This window comes from Xenopus laevis, chromosome 8S, assembly GCF_017654675.1.
Source record: "Xenopus laevis strain J_2021 chromosome 8S, Xenopus_laevis_v10.1, whole genome shotgun sequence".
Lineage (NCBI taxonomy): Eukaryota > Metazoa > Chordata > Amphibia > Anura > Pipidae > Xenopus > Xenopus laevis.
This window is the reverse complement of record NC_054386.1, coordinates 79,631,921-79,653,690: the sequence shown is the minus strand read 5'-3', so window position 1 is coordinate 79,653,690 and position 21,770 is coordinate 79,631,921. Positions and strand designations below refer to the sequence as shown.

The 21,770-nt window shown below is 41.0% G+C and overlaps 1 protein-coding gene across 3 annotated transcripts in view; it reads right to left on the bottom strand.

Moving 5' to 3' along the window:
- Window positions 1-8,163: 8,163 nt before the first annotated feature.
- sympk.S (symplekin S homeolog) overlaps window positions 8,164-21,770 on the bottom strand; it is a 29,651-nt gene continuing 16,044 nt past the window's right edge. For 2 of the 3 annotated variants that reach the window (XM_018231840.2, XM_041574076.1), the window contains exons 22-28: window positions 17,410-17,500; window positions 16,729-16,830; window positions 16,422-16,609; window positions 10,427-10,603; window positions 8,782-8,871; window positions 8,532-8,702; window positions 8,164-8,373 (exon numbers count right to left, since the gene is read on the bottom strand). In XM_018231840.2, coding sequence (XP_018087329.1) covers window positions 8,257-8,373; window positions 8,532-8,702; window positions 8,782-8,871; window positions 10,427-10,603; window positions 16,422-16,609; window positions 16,729-16,830; window positions 17,410-17,500 — 936 coding nt within the window. In that variant the 3' untranslated portion in view covers window positions 8,164-8,256. 3 annotated transcript variants of the gene reach the window in all.

Here is a 21,770-nt window from a genome sequence, read left to right as displayed (position 1 = left end):
ATGCATTTTGTATATATGAATGTACATATTTTTTAATAAAGAGTTGTGTGCTTTATTGCGTGTTTTACAATTCATTTGCATACATTTTGAAATGTCTTTTTGGAGGAAATAACCAGATTTCTTCAACTTTTTTCTGGACCAAGGTTGTGTTGGGGAGTTGGGTAAGTTATTTTTCAAACCTCCAGTAAATACTACTTGCTGATTGGTTGCTATAGGTGATTGGAACTGTTGCAAACATTACACTTTTTATTACATGATGCCTATATAATGTCTGAAAAGATGTCGTTTGAGATGAGTGCTAGTTTTATTGTTACATAGTTAAGTTGGGTTGAAAAAAAGACCAAAATCCATCAAGTTCAACCCCTCCAAATAAAAACCCAGCATCAATACGCACACCCCTCCATACCCTCACATAAATTATATATACTCATATCTATACTAACTATAGAGTTTAGTATCACAATAGCCTTTGATATTATGTCTGTCCAAAAAATCATCCAAGCCATTCTTAAAGGCATTAACTGAATCAGCATCACAACATCACCCGGCAGTGCATTCCACAACCTCACTGTCCTGACTGTGAAGAATCCCCTACGTTGCTTCAAATGAAAGTTCTTTTCTTCTAGTCTAAAGGGGTGGCCTCTGGTACGGTGATCCTCTTTATGGGTAAAAAGGTCCCCTGCCATTTGTCTATGATGTCCTCTAATGTACTTGTATAGTGTAATCATGTCCCCTCACACGTGCCTTTTTTCCAGGGAAAACAACCCCAACCTTGACAGTCTACCCTCATACTTTCATCCCTCTAACCAGTTTAGTTGCACATTTCTTCATTCTCTCCAGCTCATTCCTATCCCTCTTAAAGGAATTGTTCAGTATACAAATAAAAACTGGGTAAATAGATAGGCTGTGCAAAATAAAAAATGTTTCTAATATAGTTAGTGAGCCAAAGATTTAATATATAAAGGCTGGAGTGACTGGATGTCTAACATAATAGCCAGAACACTACTTGGTTTCCACTGATTGGTTACCAGGCAGTGACCAATCAGAGACTTGAGGGGGGGGCACATGGGTCAGAACTGTTGCTTTTGAATCTGAGCTGAATGCTGAGGATCAATTGCAAACTCACTGAACAGTTATGTCCCACGTGGCCCCCCTTCAAGCCACAGACTAACTGAGAGCTGAAAGGAGGAAATTGGATTTTATCTTTTATGTCAGACATTCAGACACTCCAGCCTTTATACATAACATTTTTGGCTAACTATATTAGAAACATTTTTTATTTTGTATAGCCTATCTATTTACCCAGTTTTTATTTATACACTGAACTGTTCCTTTAACTGGAGTCCAAAACTGCACTGCATACTCCAGATAAGGCCTCACCAGGGACCTATAAAGAGCCATAATTATGTTTTCATCCCTTGAGTTAATGCCCTTTTTATGCAGACAGAACTTTATTTGCTTTAGTAGCCACAGAATGATACTGCCCAGAATTAGACAACTTGTTATCTACAAAAACCCCTAGATCCTTCTCATTTAAGGAAACTCCCAACACATTGCCATTTAGTGTATAACTTGCATTTATATTATTTTTGCCAAAGTGCATAACCTGCATTTATCAACATTGAACCTCATTTTCCAGTTTGCTGCTTAGTTTTCCCAATTTAGTTAAATTACTCAGCAAAAAAAAAAAGGTGCATCAAAAAGAATTTGTTGCACATAAACTTTAATGCATTTGGAGAATTTTTCACCATGTAGCGATTTTTCGGCAAAACAAGTTCAATTTGCCCATCACTATTTGTAATCTTTCAGCCAGTTCTCTGTCCAGGTACAAATACTATGTTCCAGGCCAACATTCCTTAATTTAATGCTTTAGCAAAGTCTAAATAAATCCCATCCACTGCCATCCCAGAGGTCGAGGTCCCTGCTCACCCTCTCCTAAAAAGAGATGTATGTTCAGTACAAGCCATATTCATTGTACTTATATTTAATAAGGTTGTATACATCCCCTTAAAATTCTGTAAATGGTGACCAAATATTTTCTTATAAAACAGCTACAGAAAAAATGGCAATTTATTGAAGATGAATGCACAGAGCATGAAGCATTATCTTAATCATCCTCTTCTTCTTCATCATCCTCTTCCATCTCCTCAGCAGCTGCTTCTGCTTCCTCCTTTGCGGCTCTTAGAGCCTGTTCTTCTTCAACTGTGGGGTCAGTACTTTCACTGATCTCTGGTCCACTGGGATACTCTGCTTGTGATGGAGATGGTGCAGGCGGGCTGTAGCCTTCAGGAATGTATTTTAAACCCCAGCCAATACAGATATCTGAATATCTGAAACACCAGAGACAAGAACATTAAAGGGGAACTAAAGTCTAAAATAGTATAATGCTAGAAATGCTGTATTTTGTATACGAAACATAAAGATGAACTTACTGCACCAGAAATGATTTTTGTTTTCAAAGTTGGCCGCAGGGAGTCATCATCTTGTAACTTTGTTAAACATCTTTGCAAGACCAAGACTATGCATATGCTCAGTGTGGTCTGGGCTTCAGTTGGGAGGTTAAGCTTAGGCAGTGGTCCCCAACCAGTAGCTCGTGAGCAACATGTTGCTCACCAACCCCTTGGATGTTGCTCCCAGTGGCCTCAAAGCAGCTGCTTGTTTCTGAATTCCAGGTTTAAACCAGGTTTACTGCCAAAAAGAGCCTCCTGTAGGCTACCAGTCCATATAGGGGCTACCAAACATCCAATAACAGCTCTTATTTGACATCCCCATTGACTTTTTAATGCTTGTGTTGCTCCCCAACTCTTTTTTTACATTTGAATGTGGCTCACGAGTAAAAAAGGTTGGGGACCCCTGAGCTTAGGGATCGTCATAAATTATCAGAATAGCACAAGCCAAATAATATCTGCCAGAAGCTGACTGATTAATAATCAGAATATACAGACTGCACTGGGGCTGCGGATACAAATCTCTACACAGTCGCCGGCTGCTCTACAGGAAAACAAACAAAGCTGCTTGAGTTCTGGGAAGTAAGGTGGGTCTGGGAAGTAAGGTGGGGGGGGAGAGCAGTTAGGAACAGTTTCCTATCTGCAGCAGTCAGAGCAAGTAAATAAAGGGGGGAATTTCACTGCATACAGTCAGGTTTATTATAAAAATCGGTACATATTTTTTAATTAAAGTATATTGGAGAAAGATTTCTTTTTCATTAAAGAAAGTAAAAATGGGATTTTATTTTTTTGACTTTACATCCCCTTTAAAGGAAAACTATACCCCCCCAACAATGTAGGTCTCTATAAAAATATATTGAATAAAACAGCTCATATGTAAAACCCTGCTTCATGTAAATAAACCATTTTCATAATAATATACTTTTTTTAAGTAGTATGTGCCATTGGGTAATCATAAATAGAAAATTGCCATTTCAAGAACTAAGGGCCGCCCCCTGGGATCCTAGGATTCACGGTGCACACAAACAAACCATACATGTTAGGTCACATGAGCCAATTAACAGACAGAGTTGTGTCTTTTGCTTCCACACTTCTTCCTGTTACAGTTAAAGCTGTAGTATTTCTGGTCTAGGGTTACCAGGTCTAATCAAAACCAGCCAAAGTCAGCTACAAAACCAGCCCAAACTAACCAAGAGGCACTTCAAAAGTAGCCCAAAAATAGCACAATATGTGCAGTGAAAAAAAAGTCTAAAATTAAATAAATATTTGTGATAATACGCCTTTTTCAAATCTGGCCCTCATTGCAAAAAGTTTGGGCACCCCTGCTCTAGACATTTTGGGGGCCAACAGATTTTTGCTACAAAAATGTCTGAAATTGAGGAAAGTCACCGGAAAATGCGAGAATGCTTAAGAGTGACGGGAGCCAAAAATTGGATTTGTATCATGTACCTTAAATAAGGCGCTGAAGGTGCCGAAAGTGATAAATTCAGGCACATAAATAAAAGAATATATGTGAAATAAGACTTTTTTTAAATTTAAGCTGTTTCACAAATTTTTCCGTGAAGCAAAATGGGACAGATTTGCCCGTCATCAGGGGCGTAACTAAAGAGAGGGGGCCCAGGAGATATAGGGACCCCATAAGGCCCTAATACATATACTGTTTCTATAAATATTGATAAAACAGCTTATATGTTGGTAGCCACTAGCCAGCACATTTTTGCCCCACAATTGTCTGAAATTGAGGAAAGTCAGTGGAAAATGTGAGAATGATTAAGAGGGATGGGAGACAGGGGTACAGAGCCCAAAATCTGGTAACTCCTGGCTTCTACATTAGTCAGTCCTATTGCATAATGGGTATTGTAGTCTTACAGTAAACAAATTGATAAACAAAAACTACATTACCCAAAATGCATTGGGAGACACAGGCTTGGCACATTAGGGCAAGAAAAAACTTTGGATGGTTTCCAAAGTACAAACCAGCCAAAGGCCCAATAAGTAAAGTAGCCCAAATCTGTACCTTGGCTTTAAAAACCCACCTGGGCTTCAAATTAGTAGCCCAATTTGACTGGAAAACCGCCAACCTAGCAAACCCTGGGGCAGGTGAGTTTCACAACTATATAGGAGGGGAGTGAGACAAACTGGGCGTGGCCTGTTTCCTAGATGATCACTATACAGTGATTAGGGATTCACCAAAACCATCATTTTTGTTTTTGCTCAAATTCCAGTTCCTCCACAAAAGATTCGTCCAATTCCAAAGTAGAAAATATGAACCCTGATTAAGGGCTCTTACAGACGAGCGTTTTTACCTGCGCTCCCCTGCGTTCCGTTTTTCAGCGTTCAGCCGCAGGGGAGCGCAGGAATAGACGCATTTCATTATTTCAAATGGGGCTGTACTCACACAGGCGCATGTAGGTTGAGACGCAACATGCTGCATTTTTCCTGCGTTCGGTGCCTACACGCGCCTGTGTGAGTACAGAGTAAGAGCCCTTACAGATTCAAATTTGAGCTACAAAATGGTGTTATGTGTAAAATAAATTGCCCTATTCAGGTGTCCAGCGCCAGTGGCGTAACTAGATTTTTCAGGCCCCCAAAATGTCGAGGTTCTTGTTTTACCAATATTTATTGAAATTGTATATGATTTAGGGCCTCATGGGGTCCCTATACCTCCTGGGCCCCCTGCAGTCGCAGGGTCTGCTTCCTCTATAGTTACGCCCCTGTCCAGAGCAGTGGGTATTTCATGGATACTCAACCCAATACAGGACTCAACTACCTGCTGAGTGGTTGCAGTTAGTAGTGATGTGCAGGTTAACCCTATACCTGCAGGTTCAGGCTGAATTCCAGGCATCCATGGTGGGGGCAGGACACACTGGGGTACGACAATACCTTGTTATTTAATTCATTGCAGTGTCTTACTTTGTGTTATGGCATTTTGTGACTCGCATAATGGAACATCAGGTGCAGGTTGAGTTATTCCTGAATGTGTCCGTTAATTATACTCTTTTAAATATAGATGGGATGTGCTTTAAAGTATAGTATTTCGGGTTGATTTATTGCAAATTTGTACAAAACCCTACTAGTCCTTCCCATCTTTTCTAGTTGATGTTGTACTCCGCACGAAACTGTAGGACAGGAACCAATTAACAGCTTGGCCAAAGGAGCTTTGCGTAATGATGTTATTAAACATGCGCACAATTGCACAAAGATTATAAATACTTGGCGTCCGTGACAGCACACACTGCCTATGAAAAAGCTATAGGCCAAACGTGCGTCGGCTTCTATATTCTAAACAAACGGTAATAATACCTTAGGGTTTTTTTTAACTATTTTTTCCTGGAAAGCAAATGTGGTGCTTCTTGTTTAACCTGACTCTTGAGACCTCTTCTTTAATCTCCTAATCTGCTTTCACTATAAATGCTCGGGGATTTGTGGTTTTATAGGAAGTTAGCTCTTAAAGGAAAACTATACCCCCCAAACAATGTAGGTCTCTATAAAAAGATATTGCATAAAACAGCTCATATGTAAAACCCTGCTTCATGTAAATGAACCATTTTCATAATAATATACTTTTCTAGTAGTATGTGCCATTGGGTAATCATAAATAGAAAATTGCCATTTTAAAAAATAAGGGCCGCCCCCTGAGATCGTAAGATTCACTGTGCACACAAACAAACCACATGTAAGGTCACATGAGCCAATTAACAGACAGAGTTCTGCCTTTTGCTTCCTCGCTTCTTCCTGTTACAGTTAGTGGTGTAGTATTTCTGGTCAGGTGATCTCTGAGGCAGCACAGATAGAGTCACGAAATGGTGGCTCAAGGCAAGAGATGTAAAAGGGCAATATTTACTTAAATATATATTCCAGTTTTATAAGATTCTTTAATATGTCACTTAATATGATATAAACTATCTGTTGCTTAAGTGTTCATTTTGGGGGTATAGTTTTCCTTTAAGACAAGCTAGATAAGGTAAATTTGAGACCCCAGTCCCAGTAGCGCTGACTTCTCCCACTTTGTGGGGCCCTGTAGTTATCCAAATGACAAGTTCGATTACATGGGACTTCTCACCAACCTCTTTCCTTTTCCTACTTCTCTCAGGACATTTGAGACTTTGGATCATTTTTTAATTGGATGAAATTGATAATCCAATTTTTGGCACTGTAGCACTTTATTCATTTTCTAAGTAATAACTACTCTATCTCTAAACTGCATCAAACATTGGTTATGAAGTTTTAATGAACTATATATAATTAATTCTAAATTCTTTCATGAATTGAGCATCAATCTAGCACTGATTCACTTTAGTAAATTTTGGCCTACTTAATTAATTGAAGCCTCAACAGAGGTTAATCATAGCATTTAATTAAAGTTAAAGGTCATCGGAAAACATGTTTTTTTCAGACATCAGTTAATAGTGCTACTCCAGCAGAATTCTGCACTGAAATCCATTTCTCAAAAGAGCAAACTTATTTTTTTATATTCAATTTTGAAAACTGACATGGGGCTAGACATTTTGTCAATTTCCCAGCTGCCCCCAGTCATGTGACTTGTGCCTGCACTTTAGGAGAGAAATGCTTTCTGGCAGGCTGCTGTTTTTCCTTCTCAATGTAACTGAATGTGTCTCAGTGAGACATGGGTTTTTACTATTTAGTGTTGTTCTTAGATCTACCAGGCAGCTGTTATCTTGTATTAGGGAGCTGTTATCTGGTTACCTTCCCATTGTTCTTTTGTTTGGCTGCTGGGTGGGGGGGGAGGGAGGGGGTGATATCACTCCAACTTGCAGTACAGCAGTAAAGAGTGATTGAAATTTATCAGAGCACAAGTCACATGACTTGGGGCAGCTGGGAAATTGACAATATGTCTAGCCCCATGTCAGATTTCAAAACTGAATATAAAAAAATCTGTTTGCTCTTTTGAGAAATGGATTTCAGTGCAGAATTCTGCTGGAGCAGCACTATTAACTGATTCATTTTGAAAAAATTTTGTTTTTCCCATGACAGTATCCCTTTAAGCACTAGCACTTTATATTTGTATTTAATTATTTATTTGGAGGGAGTAAGGAATGCTATAGGAGCGAATTGGTTTAACACAATACTGAATAACTATTACCCCCTACTTTGAAACAGCACAATTTTTCTAATACAAATTTTGGGTTTCTTGGGACCTATCCTTTGTCCTTATTGTTTAGGTGACCAAGAAGGGATATCTTTCTCTCCTCTCTTTAACTTTATACGTACTGACAAAGTCAGATCCCTTTCTTGGTCATTCGAATATATCTGTGCATAGATCTATTTTCTTTCCAAACCAAACATCATCACCTTGGCACTGGACAGCAGTAAAGGTACAACCAGACAACAGTACAAGCATGGCTGAATTACTGTACAGTGAAACAATCTCCATCTTTGAGACCCACATTTCTGAAAATGACTACAATAAGATGACTATTTGTGGGAGGGAATATCATAATGTGTCTAGTGATGACTACATAAGCCTGGATACTTCCATGTTGCAAAGTGCTCATATTTCCTTGAATCTTGTTGCACATTGTCATTCATTTAGTAATTGTTGTTACTTTGTGGGTAACTTGGGCAGGGGATAAAGGCTGGATTCTATTTGGTGTTATTTCCTAATGAAATCATATACACAGTATAGTATGCAAATGTTTATACCAATGTATAGCAGTTATCATGCACCATTTAGGACACTTTACTGAAGACACTGGATCATTTTAGTTTTTCTTTTTTTTTTTTTTTATTTGGTCTGAGAGAGAGGAGAGATTTCTTGCTTCTAGAAATGTATGAGGAAAATGCAGTTTCAGTCTTTCTTCTCAACTGGTTCCTCTTCCATAGGTTCATCAGCTACTGGAGATTTTTCTGCAGTGGTAGCGTTACTACTACTGTCCTCTTGGGGTTCCTCTTTCCCTTGAGACTTCTGCAGACAAGAAAAATGTGTATAAGAACAACAAAGGCAAAAAATATGAAGTCAAAAATATATTGAGGTCGGGAAATATACAGTATGTATCAGGGGAATGACATGCACAAACATTCTGTGCAGATTTATTCACTGACAGAACAAAAATATAAACTGACCAATGACTCCTCCTCTTCTTCCTCAGCTATAAAGATGGCAGGTGGGTCTACCTCTGCTACCTCCTCCATCTCTTGATTGTTTCGCCCCTTCTGTTCTTCTATTTGTTTTTTTAAGGATTTTTCTTGAGCCAACCTTCGAGCAATGATATCCTGGGCTGGGGTTTCTTGCTCCTGAGGGAAAAAGAGCTGATTAAACAGAACCCACAAAAAGAAGAGGCAAAAGTAATAGTAGGAACACAAAATATCTCACCTCTTCAACTTGTGCAGCCTCTTCTGCTCCAGCGTCTGTTCTTGATTCAGCCTCTAGAATAGCCATTATGGAATGCGGGACATGTGCCAGCTATGTGAACAAAATGAACAGTCATAAAACAAATTATTATTATTATTAACATGTATTTATATAGTGCCAACATATTTTGCAGCACAGATATACTGACTTTATTGCATAATTATATAGGGCATTACTGCAACATTTTGTGTTGGACTTGGCTCTCCATCATTGCTTGATAAATGGCCAAATCCATCTGAAATGTTGTTGTAATGCCCTATATAATTATGCAATTAAAGGGGTTGTTCACCTTTCAAACACTTTTCAGTTGAATTGTTTTCAGATTGTTCTCCATAAACAAAGCCTTTTTTTCCATTGCTTTGCATCTTTTATTTTTTACTGGTTTCCCAAAATTTATGTTTTTTTTTTAAAAGGTATTTATCAACTTTCATGAGGGTACAAGACATAGTGCATATACAGTGAGATTGATACAGGCATATTGCATTTTGCACCTCTGAAAGCGATTTTCAAAATTTAAAGACCTTGGGATCCCCAACATGAAGGTAGGTGATAAGAATGAAGAAGGAAGGAAGATAGGTAGGAAGGAAAAAGCAGTATGAAGAGAGGGGGGCAGAGAGATTAACCATTCTGCTGAGGGAAAATATAAGATGATAACCCAATATCACATTCTTTGCAAGCCTAACTGGGACAGCAACATGTCACAACAAAATTTTGTTCTTAATAAATCACATTCTGCTTTAGGTTCCTTTCAAATATCTGTACAAGCTTGATAGTGCTTATCGGCTAAGGCCTGGATAGGGGCTTCAAGCCAGTCCAAAGGTTGATCCGGTATATTTGCAGTTCTATTTGTATAGGTCTCATTCCGTAAGAGCCAAAGTGTCCACATTTTGTAGGACATCCCCTTGCGTAGTAAATTTGTTCCAGTGTTGTCAGTGTCTGTTCCACTAGGGCTATCCAATAACTGAGCGTAGGAGGATTCTCATCTTTACATTTTCTCAAAAGAGCAAACTTATTTTTTTATATTCAATTTTGAAATCTGACATGGGGCTAGACATTTTGTCAATTTCCCAGCTGCCCCTGATCATGTGACTTGTGCCTGCACTTTAGGAGAGAAATGCTTTCTGGCAGGCTGCTGTTTTTCCTTCTCAATGTAACCGAATGTGTCTCAGTGAGACATGGGTTTTTACTATTGAGTGCTGTTCTTAGATCTACCAGGCAGCTGTTATCTTGTGTTAAGGAACTGCTATCTGGTTACCTTCCCATTGTTCTTTTGTTTGGCTGCTGGGGGGTGGAAGGAAGGGGGGTGATATCACTCCAACTTTCAGTACAGCAGTAAAGAGTGATTGAAGTTTATCAGAACACAAGTCACATGACCAGGGGCAGCTGGGAAATTGACAATATGTCTAGCCCCATGTCAGATTTCAAAATTGAATATAAAAAAAAAATCTGTTTGCTCTTTTGAGAAATGGATTTCAGCGCAAAATTCTGCTGGAGCAGCACTATTAACCGATAAATTTTGAAAAAAATGTTTTTTCCCATGACAGTATCCCTTTAAAGAAGCTAACCAATGATTGTTTGCAGTTTTATATGTTATGCCCAGACCTACCTGATGTGGTGTAAAAGCCCTAACATGTGCAAGAAGAGGATCACGGAGGTCTGGGGATGTCTGGAGAACAGAAAGTAGTTGTGGGGGTGGAAGCTGGAGCAGAACACTGAATGATTGTGGTTTGGTTCTCTGGCAGCATTTAATAAAGCCTTCCCAAACCTTTGGGTATTTCCAAACCTAGAGAAAGACAGCAAGATGAAACAGGTGCAAATGTAGGTATATTACCTTAACACACTTATCAGATTGTTGGGGAAATCAGGCAATTGTTTGGTTGTAGTGTTGCCCTGGGAAAGTCTGGATTTCAGTGGCAAAGAAAGGCAAAACCTAATCCAAGCTGTGAACTGAGAAGTTTTTTTAGATATATAAAAACATTTGAACAGTATTTAGGGCAGAGACACACATGGAGATTGGGGGCTCCCTGCAAAGCCTTCCCATTGGCTAGAATCTAAATCGCCGGCGGGATGGCACTTGGAACGCTTTGTTTTTTGAAGTCGCCTGAAGTTACCTTGTGAGGCAACTTCGGAAAATGAAGCATTCCAAGTGCCATCCCGCCGGCAATTTAGATTCTAGTCGACGGGAAGGCATTGTGGGGAGATTAGTCGCCTGAAGAAGAGACGATTTGTTGCCGAGCAACTGAATCTCCCCGAATCTCCACGTGTTTCTCTGCCCTTAAGTTACAAAAAAAAAAAAAAAGTATAAGGACCTGGTGACAAAAGCAAACAGCACTTAATTGAAAGGAAAGGCTGAAAGGCTGCAGACACACACATATAGAGCTCTGGCAAACTGAACACTGCTAAGTCTGACACAATATTCTTAGGAAAGGAGAATGAATTGAAGTTTGTCCTAAATTGGATTCCAGCAAGTAACTGACTAAGCTCACTTTCAATCAGGGAGGACTAGCTGAGGCTTCTATTTTAAAAAATGAATAAATATCTACAGAGGCAATAATATATATACACATTAAACTCCCTAATCTTTCACGAACAGCTGTTCAATTTGTAGAACTCTTTTCTAATCACCTGATCTCCTGTAGAACTGAACACCCTATAGAAAATCAATTGCAGATAATATGGCAAAGCTGAATCTATCTATCTCCATGTCTAACTATCGCTCTCTCTCTCTCTCTCTCTCTCTCTCTCTATATCTATCTATCAATATATTTATCTCTCTATCTATCCATCCATCTATCTCTCTAATTCTCTATCTCTCTAATTCTCTATCTATCCATCTCTCTATCTATATGCTAAAACCACTTTTGCATGGGGTTCACTGAATATGACTTGCGCTCCATAGCTTTTTTATTTATTTTTGTTAATTCTTGTAATAAACTGGGCAAACAGGAAAACTGAAGATACTGTATGTTTGGTCTTTGTGAGATAGATAATTAGATTATCAGAACACAGATAGAGAAGTCCATTGTGCAGGGGGATTATCTGAGCTCTGGATATGTCATTATCTACATCACAAAGATCAAAATATAAGCAGCTTTAATGTTTGCTCTACATAGCTCAAGAAATCACAAAACATATGTTTTTTATGATTAAAATAATAAAGTATGTTCAGCACAAGCCCTAGTCACTGAAATCACACTGAACAAATCGGTCTAGTGGCCCTATAATAAAAGGAAGATTTTTGTACTTACCGTTAAATCCTTTTCTCTCATCCTACATTGGGGGACACAGGCACCATGGGGGATGAAGATCCTGCAGCTTGGAGAGTGGACACTAAGAGTTAAAGTTGACTCCTCCTCCTCCTCTGGGCTTCATCCCCTGCCTCCTCCTACTTTCTCCAGTTTCTGACCGAAGAAGGAGTACCAAAATATCACCCAAAATACAGAGAAGGAGTCTCCCACCCTTAAAAATTAACCTATTAACCTTTTTGAAAAAACTACTCCCAACGGGGAGAAAAAACTCCAGATGACCTACGGTCCATCTTTATCTAAACCAGGGAGGGAAGGCCTGTGTCCCCCAATGTAGGATGAGAGAAAAGGATTTAACGGTAAGTACAAAAATCTTCCTTTCTCTCACCTATATTGGGGGACACAGGCACCATGGGGATGTCCCAAAGCAACCCCTGAGGGCGGGACCTTACCCCTACAGTGCTCACATAAGAACTGTTTGTAACACCTTCCTCCCAAAGCTGGCTTCAGCTGAAGCTTGGGTGTGCAGCCTGTAGAAGCGCGTGAAGGTGTGTGGAGAAGACCAAGTGGCGGCCCGGCAGACTTGTTCAGCCGATGCTTGGTGTCGAACAGCCCAGGAAGTGCTGACTGAACGTGTAGAGTGTGCCTTGATCTTGAATGGGGTTGGTTTACCCCTTACTGCATAAGCTCTGATGATTGTGGAGCGAATCCATTTCGCTATAGTCGACTTGGCGACCCTCATTCCTCTCTTTCGACCTTCTGTAAGGATGAAGAGAGAGTCTGTCTTTCTAATTTTCTTTGTGGCCTCAATATATGCCTTGAGGGCTCGAACAACATCCAACTTGTTTAGGCGTCTCTCATGAACATTCTTTGGTTCGGGGCAGAGCGAAGGAACAACTATGTCCTGATTCAAATGAAATTCCGAAACGACCTTAGGCAAAAATTCTGGTGTTGGTCTCAGGACCACTTTGTCACAATGGAATATCATGAACGGAGACCTGCACGATAGTGCCGCTAGTTCGGATACTCTTCGAGCCGATGTAATAGCCAAAAGGAAAACTACCTTTTCCGTAAGGGTGAGTAATGGAATTGCATCTAGTGGTTCAAAAGGCTCCTCTTGAAGAACTGATAGTACTAAATTTAGGTCCCAAGGAGGAACAGGGTACTTATAGGGGGGAACTAGTCTAGTGGCCCCTTGTAAAAATGTTCTGATGTGGTCTCCAGATGCTATCTTTCGTTGAAAAAGGATAGAAAGTGCTGAGATTTGAACCTTCAGGGAACTTAAGGCTAATCCTTTGGAGAGACCCTCCTGGAGGAAGGATAGAATGTCCCTGTCCTTCGCCTTCCTTGGATCTGTCTTTCTCAACTCCCACCAAGTAATGAAAGTTTTCCACACTCTGTGATATATTCTAGCCGAAACTGGTTTTCGAGCTCGCAACATTGTGGGTATAGCCTCTCTAGGAGCTCCAGAAGCCTCCAGCACTAAGGCTTCAAGAGCCACGCCGTTAAAGCCCATTGATGTGAATTCGGGTGGGCAATCGGCCCTTGTGTAAGTAGATCTTCTCTCAGAGGAAGATGTAGTGGCATGTCTCCTGCCATGACTACTATCTCCGCGAACCACGGCCTTCGGGGCCAATAGGGGGCCACCAGAATCGTATGAACCTTCTCCCTCCTGATTTTCTTCAGTATTCTTGGTATGAGAGCTAAAGGAGGGAATACATAGGCTAGCGAGAAAGTCCACTGGATCACTAGGGCGTTGACCGCCCAAGCCTGTGGGTCTATGCTTCTGGCTACGAATTTTGGTACCTTGTGGTTGTACCGAGACGCCATCAGGTCGACTTCTGGTAGGCCCCACCTGTTCACGATTAGTTGGAAACTTTCTGGGTGCAGACTCCACTCGCCCTGATCTATCGTTTCTCTGCTTAGGTAATCCGCCTTCCAGTTGTCTATCCCTGGTAGATAGACTGCCGATATTGCCGGAACATGATGCTCTGCCCATGTCAGAATACTTTTTGCCTCTGCTAAGGCCGCCAGACTTCTTGTGCCTCCCTGATGATTTATGTAGGCCACTGCTGTCACATTGTCTGACTGTACTCTTACTGCTCTTCCTCGCAGAAGGTCTGTCCAGTGTTGGAGGGAATATCGTATTGCTCGGAGCTCCAGTAGATTGATGGGAAGAAGCTTCTCCGATTGGTTCCAGAGTCCTTGCACTGTTTCTTGGCCTAGGACTCCTCCCCATCCCCGTAAGCTGGCATCTGTTGTTAGTATCGTCCAACAGTGGGAGGGGAAGGGTTTTCCCTGTGTCAGCCGGTGAGGTTGCAGCCACCAGTCCAGGGAAAGGTTGACCTGTTCCGGAATCGTAACCTGTCTGTCTAAGTGTTGTCGATTCTTCCTCTGGTGCCGTAGTATGAGCTGCTGTAACAGTCTGGTGTGGAATTGAGCATAAGGTACTACGGGGAACGAAGCCACCATTGTGCCCAACACCTGCATTGCTGTGCGGAGTGGGATTTTGTCGGAAGTTTTGAGGTACCCGATCCTTCTCTGAAGGGTGCTGATCTTTTCCATTGGCAGAAAGGCCCTTTCTACTCTGGAGTCGAGAACTACACCTAGGTATTCCATTCTCTGTGTTGGGAGAAGTGTGGATTTCTTGTAATTGATTATCCAACCCAGCTGAGACAGTACCTGTATGACCTGAGTTGTGTGATTGGTCGCCACTGTCAGGGAGGGGGCCTTCACTAGAAGATCGTCCAAATAGGGGATCACCTTGATTCCCTTGAGTCTGAATCCTGAGAGTGCTGCTGCCATGATCTTCGTGAAGACCCGTGGAGCCGAAGATAGACCAAAGGGGAGCGCCACAAACTGCCAGTGCTTCCCTGCTGCGTAGAATCTCAGAAATCTGTGATGGGCTGGGTGGATGGGGATATGGAGGTATGCGTCCTTTATGTCTATTACAGACATGAATTCGTCCTTTTCCATGGACAAGAGGACGGATTGTATTGATTCCATCTTGAAATGGTATGCCTTGACAAACTTGTTGAGAGTCTTTAGGTCTAGCACCGGTCTGTAAGATCCATCCTTCTTGGGTACGATGAATAGGTTTGAATAAAAACCCTTTCCCCTGTCCGACTGTGGGACCGGTTGAATGACTCCCGAGTCTGCAAGATCGAGTATGACCCTCAGAAAGGCTTCTCTTTTGTGACTTCCTAGAGGAACCCGGGATATGAAAAATCTGGTTGGAGGATGTAGATTTAAGTCTATAAGATATCCTTCTGATACTATTTGGAGGACCCATTGGTCCCTGACTAGACTTCTCCACACCTCCCGGAAGGTCCTTAGGCGTCCGCCTAGAAGAAGCCCTCCAGGGGTGGGCACATCTTCAGGCAGAGGTAGACTTGTCCTGGGAAGGCTTGGTAGCTCCCTTGGTAGAGGACCAGGTGGACTCCCGCTTGTTGTGGTATCTCTGGCGAAAATTCGCGTTTGACTTCTCAGGCTGAGGCTTCGCTCTTTGTCCCTGCCGAAAGGGCCGAAAAAAAGGTCGCCTCTTTTTTTTTTTTTTTTTTTAAAAACAACAAGGGTGGGAAGCAGGTAGCTCTCCTACCTGTACAGCCAGGAATGTGTGCTCAAACCAACGACCTCCCCTGTCGAAAAGACTGGCGCAGACCTCCGTGGAGCGGTAACCACAGCCTCAGGGGGAAAATGGAGCTTTGCCTGCAGCCTCCGTAGAGCGGTAAGGCAGTTTGGCACAATTGAAGACGTCTGGCTGAGGGGCACTGGATACAAGTAAGCGCTGTCCCCCTGTGGCATGACCCGCACCGAAGTAAGATCATTTGCTCCAGCCACCGTGATGTCCATGTTCTCCTCTGAGGACACTAAAAGAAACTGGAGAAAGTAGGAGGAGGCAGGGGATGAAGCCCAGAGGAGGAGGAGGAGTCAACTTTAACTCTTAGTGTCCACTCTCCAAGCTGCAGGATCTTCATCCCCCATGGTGCCTGTGTCCCCCAATATAGGTGAGAGAAAGTTTTTTTGGAGCTGCCACATTTAAAGCTACTGTAGAAACAAATGGAAACAAGTATATTCACATATAATATTGCAGGGATGATGATACGTTGTTTTTGCTGGCCACTAGATAGATATGTAACCTACATTATCCGTGGGGTATAGTTATCCTTTAATAGCTTGAGCCAAACAAAAAAAAAAAGTATTTATATAAGTTATGAAGAACAGTACAACTAAGGTTCACAAACTTATTATTGTATACTTATCTCTAAACAGTGAAATATTTACTACAACTATTTAGAAGACCTCACTTTTTGTCAAACCAGTAATCTTTTACCCAAAGAAGCACCTCTTACACACCTGTTTATAAATGAGACGAGTAAGTATGTTCATGATGAATCCCCCAAGTCTGGGATACATTCCTAGAGCCTGGATAACTGTCCTCATAAGAAGCATAGGGAGAGGGGTGGTGTCCATCAGTTGTTGAAGGACCACAGCAAGAACCTCTGATGTGTACACAGAGCGGGCAGAGAAACACAAGTTGGTGGCTGTAGAAGAGAGTGGAATTAAAAAAAAAAATGTACCTTGCACACAGAAAGGCTGATGATATAAGCAGAAAACAGGTTATCAACTAGAAGTAGTACAGTATTTTAGGGGGTAGTCTCACCCTTTATGACCGATTTCATATCACATTTACTGGAATCAATGTTATGAAGAGCAACCAAAAGATCTCCAGGGGTCAAAGGAGACAAGGAGGAACTAACTTCACCTGGAAAATATTGAGAAAAGACATAGGATTATAAACCAAAGTCTTATTTTTGAATCCTCCAACCTCAAACCACACATGAAATTAAAATAAAGGAAATATACGTCTAGATTTCAGGAAAACAAAATGCAGAGAAATAACTGTTTAGGATAGCAGCTGCCATATTAGCTTGCTGTGACAGCACTTCCTGCCTGAGTCTCTCCTGGCTAACTCATAGCTCTGGGTTCAGATTACAGCAGGGAGGGGAGGAGGGAGAGAGAGAGGAGCAAACTGAGCATGCTCAAGCCCTGCCCTGGAGGTTTATGCTGAAAACAGTAAGTCAGATACAGAAGCCCATGTGTACACAATAGAAGGAAAGAAACATGGTGTTTCTTTTGACAGAGGAGTCAGAGCAGCATTACTTTGAGGGTTTACTGGTGTATTTATATAGACCTTTCTGATAAAGCTTACTTACTTTTAACCTTTTCTTCTCCTTTAAACATAAGTTGTTCTGCTCATTCAGATCAAATATTTCCTGTTGCTGTACACAAATCTGACTGTCTAATTAGTTCAACATTTCTATAGTATAAATAAGAGGCTCACCATGCTGTGTCCCCAGCAATCTGTTGAATACTTCCTTCACCACTATTGGGTTCAGCTTTATTAGTTTTGGTAATGCCTGAATTACTTCTTTCTGCAGAAGGAAAAAGATAGCAATTATTGTGACAGAATAACTAGACTAACATTTAGGGGCAGATTTATCAAAGGTCAAGTTGAATTTCCGAATTCAAAAAATTCGAGCGACTTTTTGTGTACTTCGACTAGGGAATAGTCCAAATTCGATACGAATTTGAAAAAAATTCAATTATCGAAATTTATCATGTACTGTCTCTTTAAAAATTCGACTTTGACCATTCGCCATCTAAAACCTGCCGAATTGCCGTTTTAGCCTATGGGGGACCTGCTAGAAGTCAATTGGTGGACTTCAAAAAATTTAAGTTTTTTTGGGGGGGAAAAACTTAGATTCAAATTCGCAATTACTTTGATTCATACAATTGTAATTCGGCCGAATATGGACCTATTAGATCGAAACAGAAACAGGAGAACTCAAGAGACACTAAATGTCGTGAATCTGAGCGATCATATCCTCTCTGAAAGTCAAAATTCAGTTTTGAAGAGGGGGTTATCTTTCTCTCCCAGTTGTGACATAAATCCCTTTACCCTCAATAAGGATCTATTTTTGTTCTGCCGTAAACTTTTGCTAAGAAAGCATTTTCATCAAGACTCTAACCATAATGAGACAGTGTTAGTCAATCCTTTGATGGCTATCCCTGATCCAGCTAATCCACATGACTTGACACATCATGTAATCGATGTCACTACTGAGCAGATAGCTTTTGACCAAGCACTATCTGAGTTAACCGATTTGTTGGCTGAACAAGGTGACCCTATCAGGCCATTTAAACCAAAAAGTAAATACATGCCCCCTAGAAATTTAAGCTCAGCAGTCATCACTTTTGGTGAATTAGTCATGCGTGACTTCATGAATATACCCAGCCAGGGTTGCGATAATCTTAACCGGGAGGAAAGGCTTGCCATACAGCAAATATCCTCTTGGCAAGATGTGATCATAAAACCCTCTGATAAGGGTGGTAATGTAGTTCTATGGTGATGTATTTAACGGAGGCATTGAAACAACTTAATGACACGGCATGCTACCGAAAATTACCTAATGATCCGACTACTAGGTTTAGGCTTATATACAATAATCTGATTACAGATGGTTTACAAACTGGACTCATTACTATGACTGAGTCGAAAGCATTACATAATGACATATCGGTGACTCCAACCTTCTACATGCTCCCCAAGATACATAAAAGTCTTACAAAACCTCCTGGCAGACCAATTGTATCTGGTAATGGGAACATGTGTGAAAAGGCGAGTCAATTTATCGATATGAAGTTACGTAAATTTGTAATCACTCTTCCTTCATATATTAAAGATACTGGGGATTTACTCAAGAAATTGGTGGAAGTTAAGGTGGACAGAGACACCTACATAGTGGGATGTGACGTGGAATCCCTGTATTCCTCCATCTCCCATAAACAGGGTTTGCAAGCGATACGATATTTCATGGAGACTGAATCTGACTGGGATGGTCAATTTATAGATTTCATGGCAGATCTTACTGATTTCTGCCTGAATCATAACTTCTTTGTGTTTAATGATAAGTTTTACTTACAGATCAGGGGTGTCGCTATGGGTGCAGCCTTCGCCCCCACATATGCTAATTTGTTCATGGGTTGGTGGGAGGCTAATAGTGTATTTGGTGATCATATGGCGCAATATACCAAATACATATCTTATTGGTTTCGCTATATTGACGACCTTATGTTTCTTTGGACTGGCACCAGTGAGGATTTAAGTAAATTTCTGCAATGCCTGAATACTAATCATCTTAATATCAAACTTACACACACCATTAGTAAGGAGAGCATTGACTTTCTTGACATCACAATCATGATTAGGGAGGATGGTACTATTGGTACTGACTTGTATCGCAAAGCCACTGCAACTAATTCTATCCTTCACTTTCAAAGTCATCACCCAATGTCTACTAAAAAAGGTATCCCAGTAGGTGAATTTTTGAGGTTACGGCGTAATTGCTCTGATTCAGGATTGTTTCGTAAGAGGGCTAGTGAATTGACTGAACGTCTTAAACATAGGGGATACTCACAGAACGTGATCCATCAAGCTTATACTAGAGCGATTAAGACCCCTAGAGACTCTCTATTGGAAACCAGTAAACGTAACCCACAGAATACTGGACAACCTATTAGATTTATTGGCACCTACTGCAAACAATGGCCAATTATTGACTCAGTTCTGAAGAAACATTGGCATGTTTTACATACGGATCCAGTTCTCTCTACGATGGTGGGCCCACGACCCCTAACTTGCTGTTGACGGGCGCCGAATCTTAGAGATCGGCTGGTTAAGAGTCATTTCTCTAAACAATCTCAGACATCTGTGAATGGGACTTCTGCATGTGGCAATTGCAAAGTTTGCATATATATGCATAACCAAAATCAGGTGGTTGATAGATTTGGCAGAAAGCATAAGATCATACACTATTTTACATGCAATACTAATAATATTGTGTATATGCTAACTTGTCCCTGTAAGAAAATATATATTGGCAAAACCAACTGTGCTTTCAAGAAAAGATTGATGGAACATATCTATAGTATTAATAATGCCCTGGATTTATTAAAAGCAAACAAAAAACTACCGCCGGTTAGTCGACATTTTCTGGAAGTCCACAACCACTCGAGCTTTGGTCTGAAAGCAATGGGCCTTTCGAAAATTTCCCTCGGTATAAGAGGGGGTGACCTAGAAACAGCTCTCTTATCCAGAGAAAGCGAGTGGATATTCTTGATGAATGCATTGAGCCCTAATGGTCTCAATGAGAGCATCACTATGAACATATTCATCTAGTAGTTCATGATGCAACAGTCAGTACCTACAACATATTATGCTACGCCAATATTGACACATGTCAGCTCTTTTCATTAAGCCATACTTGTTAGGCACCTTTAATGCCCCACGGTCCTGGGGCTTTCTTACACAGGTCAAAGTGTGATTAGAGGATGATATATGCATATCCCCTTGATGTTTGAATACTTACGTTTTTCTATAATATATCTACAGTGTTTTGTGCAATTGCCAACATACTATTATGCGCAACCTGTCAATATCGCTACTTTGGTTAATATGTTTTGCAACAAAGAAACTGCCATTTCCCTTGGATAAAGGATGTAATCAGACGTGATACATTGTTGCGCCTTGGGCCATTGCGATTACACAGACTGCGCAATACTCGATCTGTCATAGCAGGCAGGGCTTACATTCTGACAGTATCCTGCCCCATCGTGATGTATGGTGCGTTGATTGGCTCTTACTCCGTCACGCTGCAGAGGATGTAGTGTAACCCTCTGATTGGCCGAATTCAAACGGTTACTGGCTCTTCCGCGGTGTTAAATAGAAGTGTAATACCGGCTCTTCTTTTGCCTTTGACAAAGCCCGCAATTTGGCGGGTGAAACGCACGTCAGGCGCATTTTTAGTTCTGGTTAGGCAGGCGTCTGATAGGGACACAGTTTTGGCTCAATTGGGTTAACGGATCGGGAGGGGATCTTTGTGGGTGAAGGGGTTGGACAATGGTAATGATCCGTGGGTCTGATACTTTTTGATATAATTTAGTTTCTGAAGAAATCAAGCGCTTCAGTGCCGTTGTTAACCTGGTTCTCACTCAACCAACTTATACCACAAGGGAGGGATCCTCAAGTTGGTGAAGGGGTTGATTTGGTGTGGGTAAAGCAGTGATCCGTGGGTCGGATACTATCGGCTACATTGTTGCTTCTAATTAATTTAAGTGCCTCAGCGCTGATGCTACCTTGGCTCTTACTCCTTCAACCAAATACCACAAGGGAGGGATCCTCAAGTGGGTGAAGGGGTTGGTTTGGTGCGGGGTAATCCTGGGCTGTGCCTGATAGAAGTATAACTTGGCCTATGTGCCAAATTACTACCATTTGGACCCCAACCGCTACATTGGACCGACTCAAGTGCAATTAGCACATTTCCCCTAAAACCCGCTATTGCCGTGTCAGTCAGCCTCCTATACCTAACCTCATTTTTAATTGTGCTCTCTAGACGTGGTTTTTAACGATCTATTAAAGGTTAAGTTTTAATAATTTGCTTCACTGGAGTTTTGTATTAATGATGGGTAGGTGCAGATATATGGGTCAGTTCTTTTCTTTCTTTTCAATTGCTTGTCTATTTACACTGATTTTTACGCTGAACAGTTCCTTTGAAGGGAAACAATATGTATTATGCATGAAATAATATAGTTTCTTGGCACTTTTGGGCAAACTGTGAGTAAACCAATGATTTCATGTACATT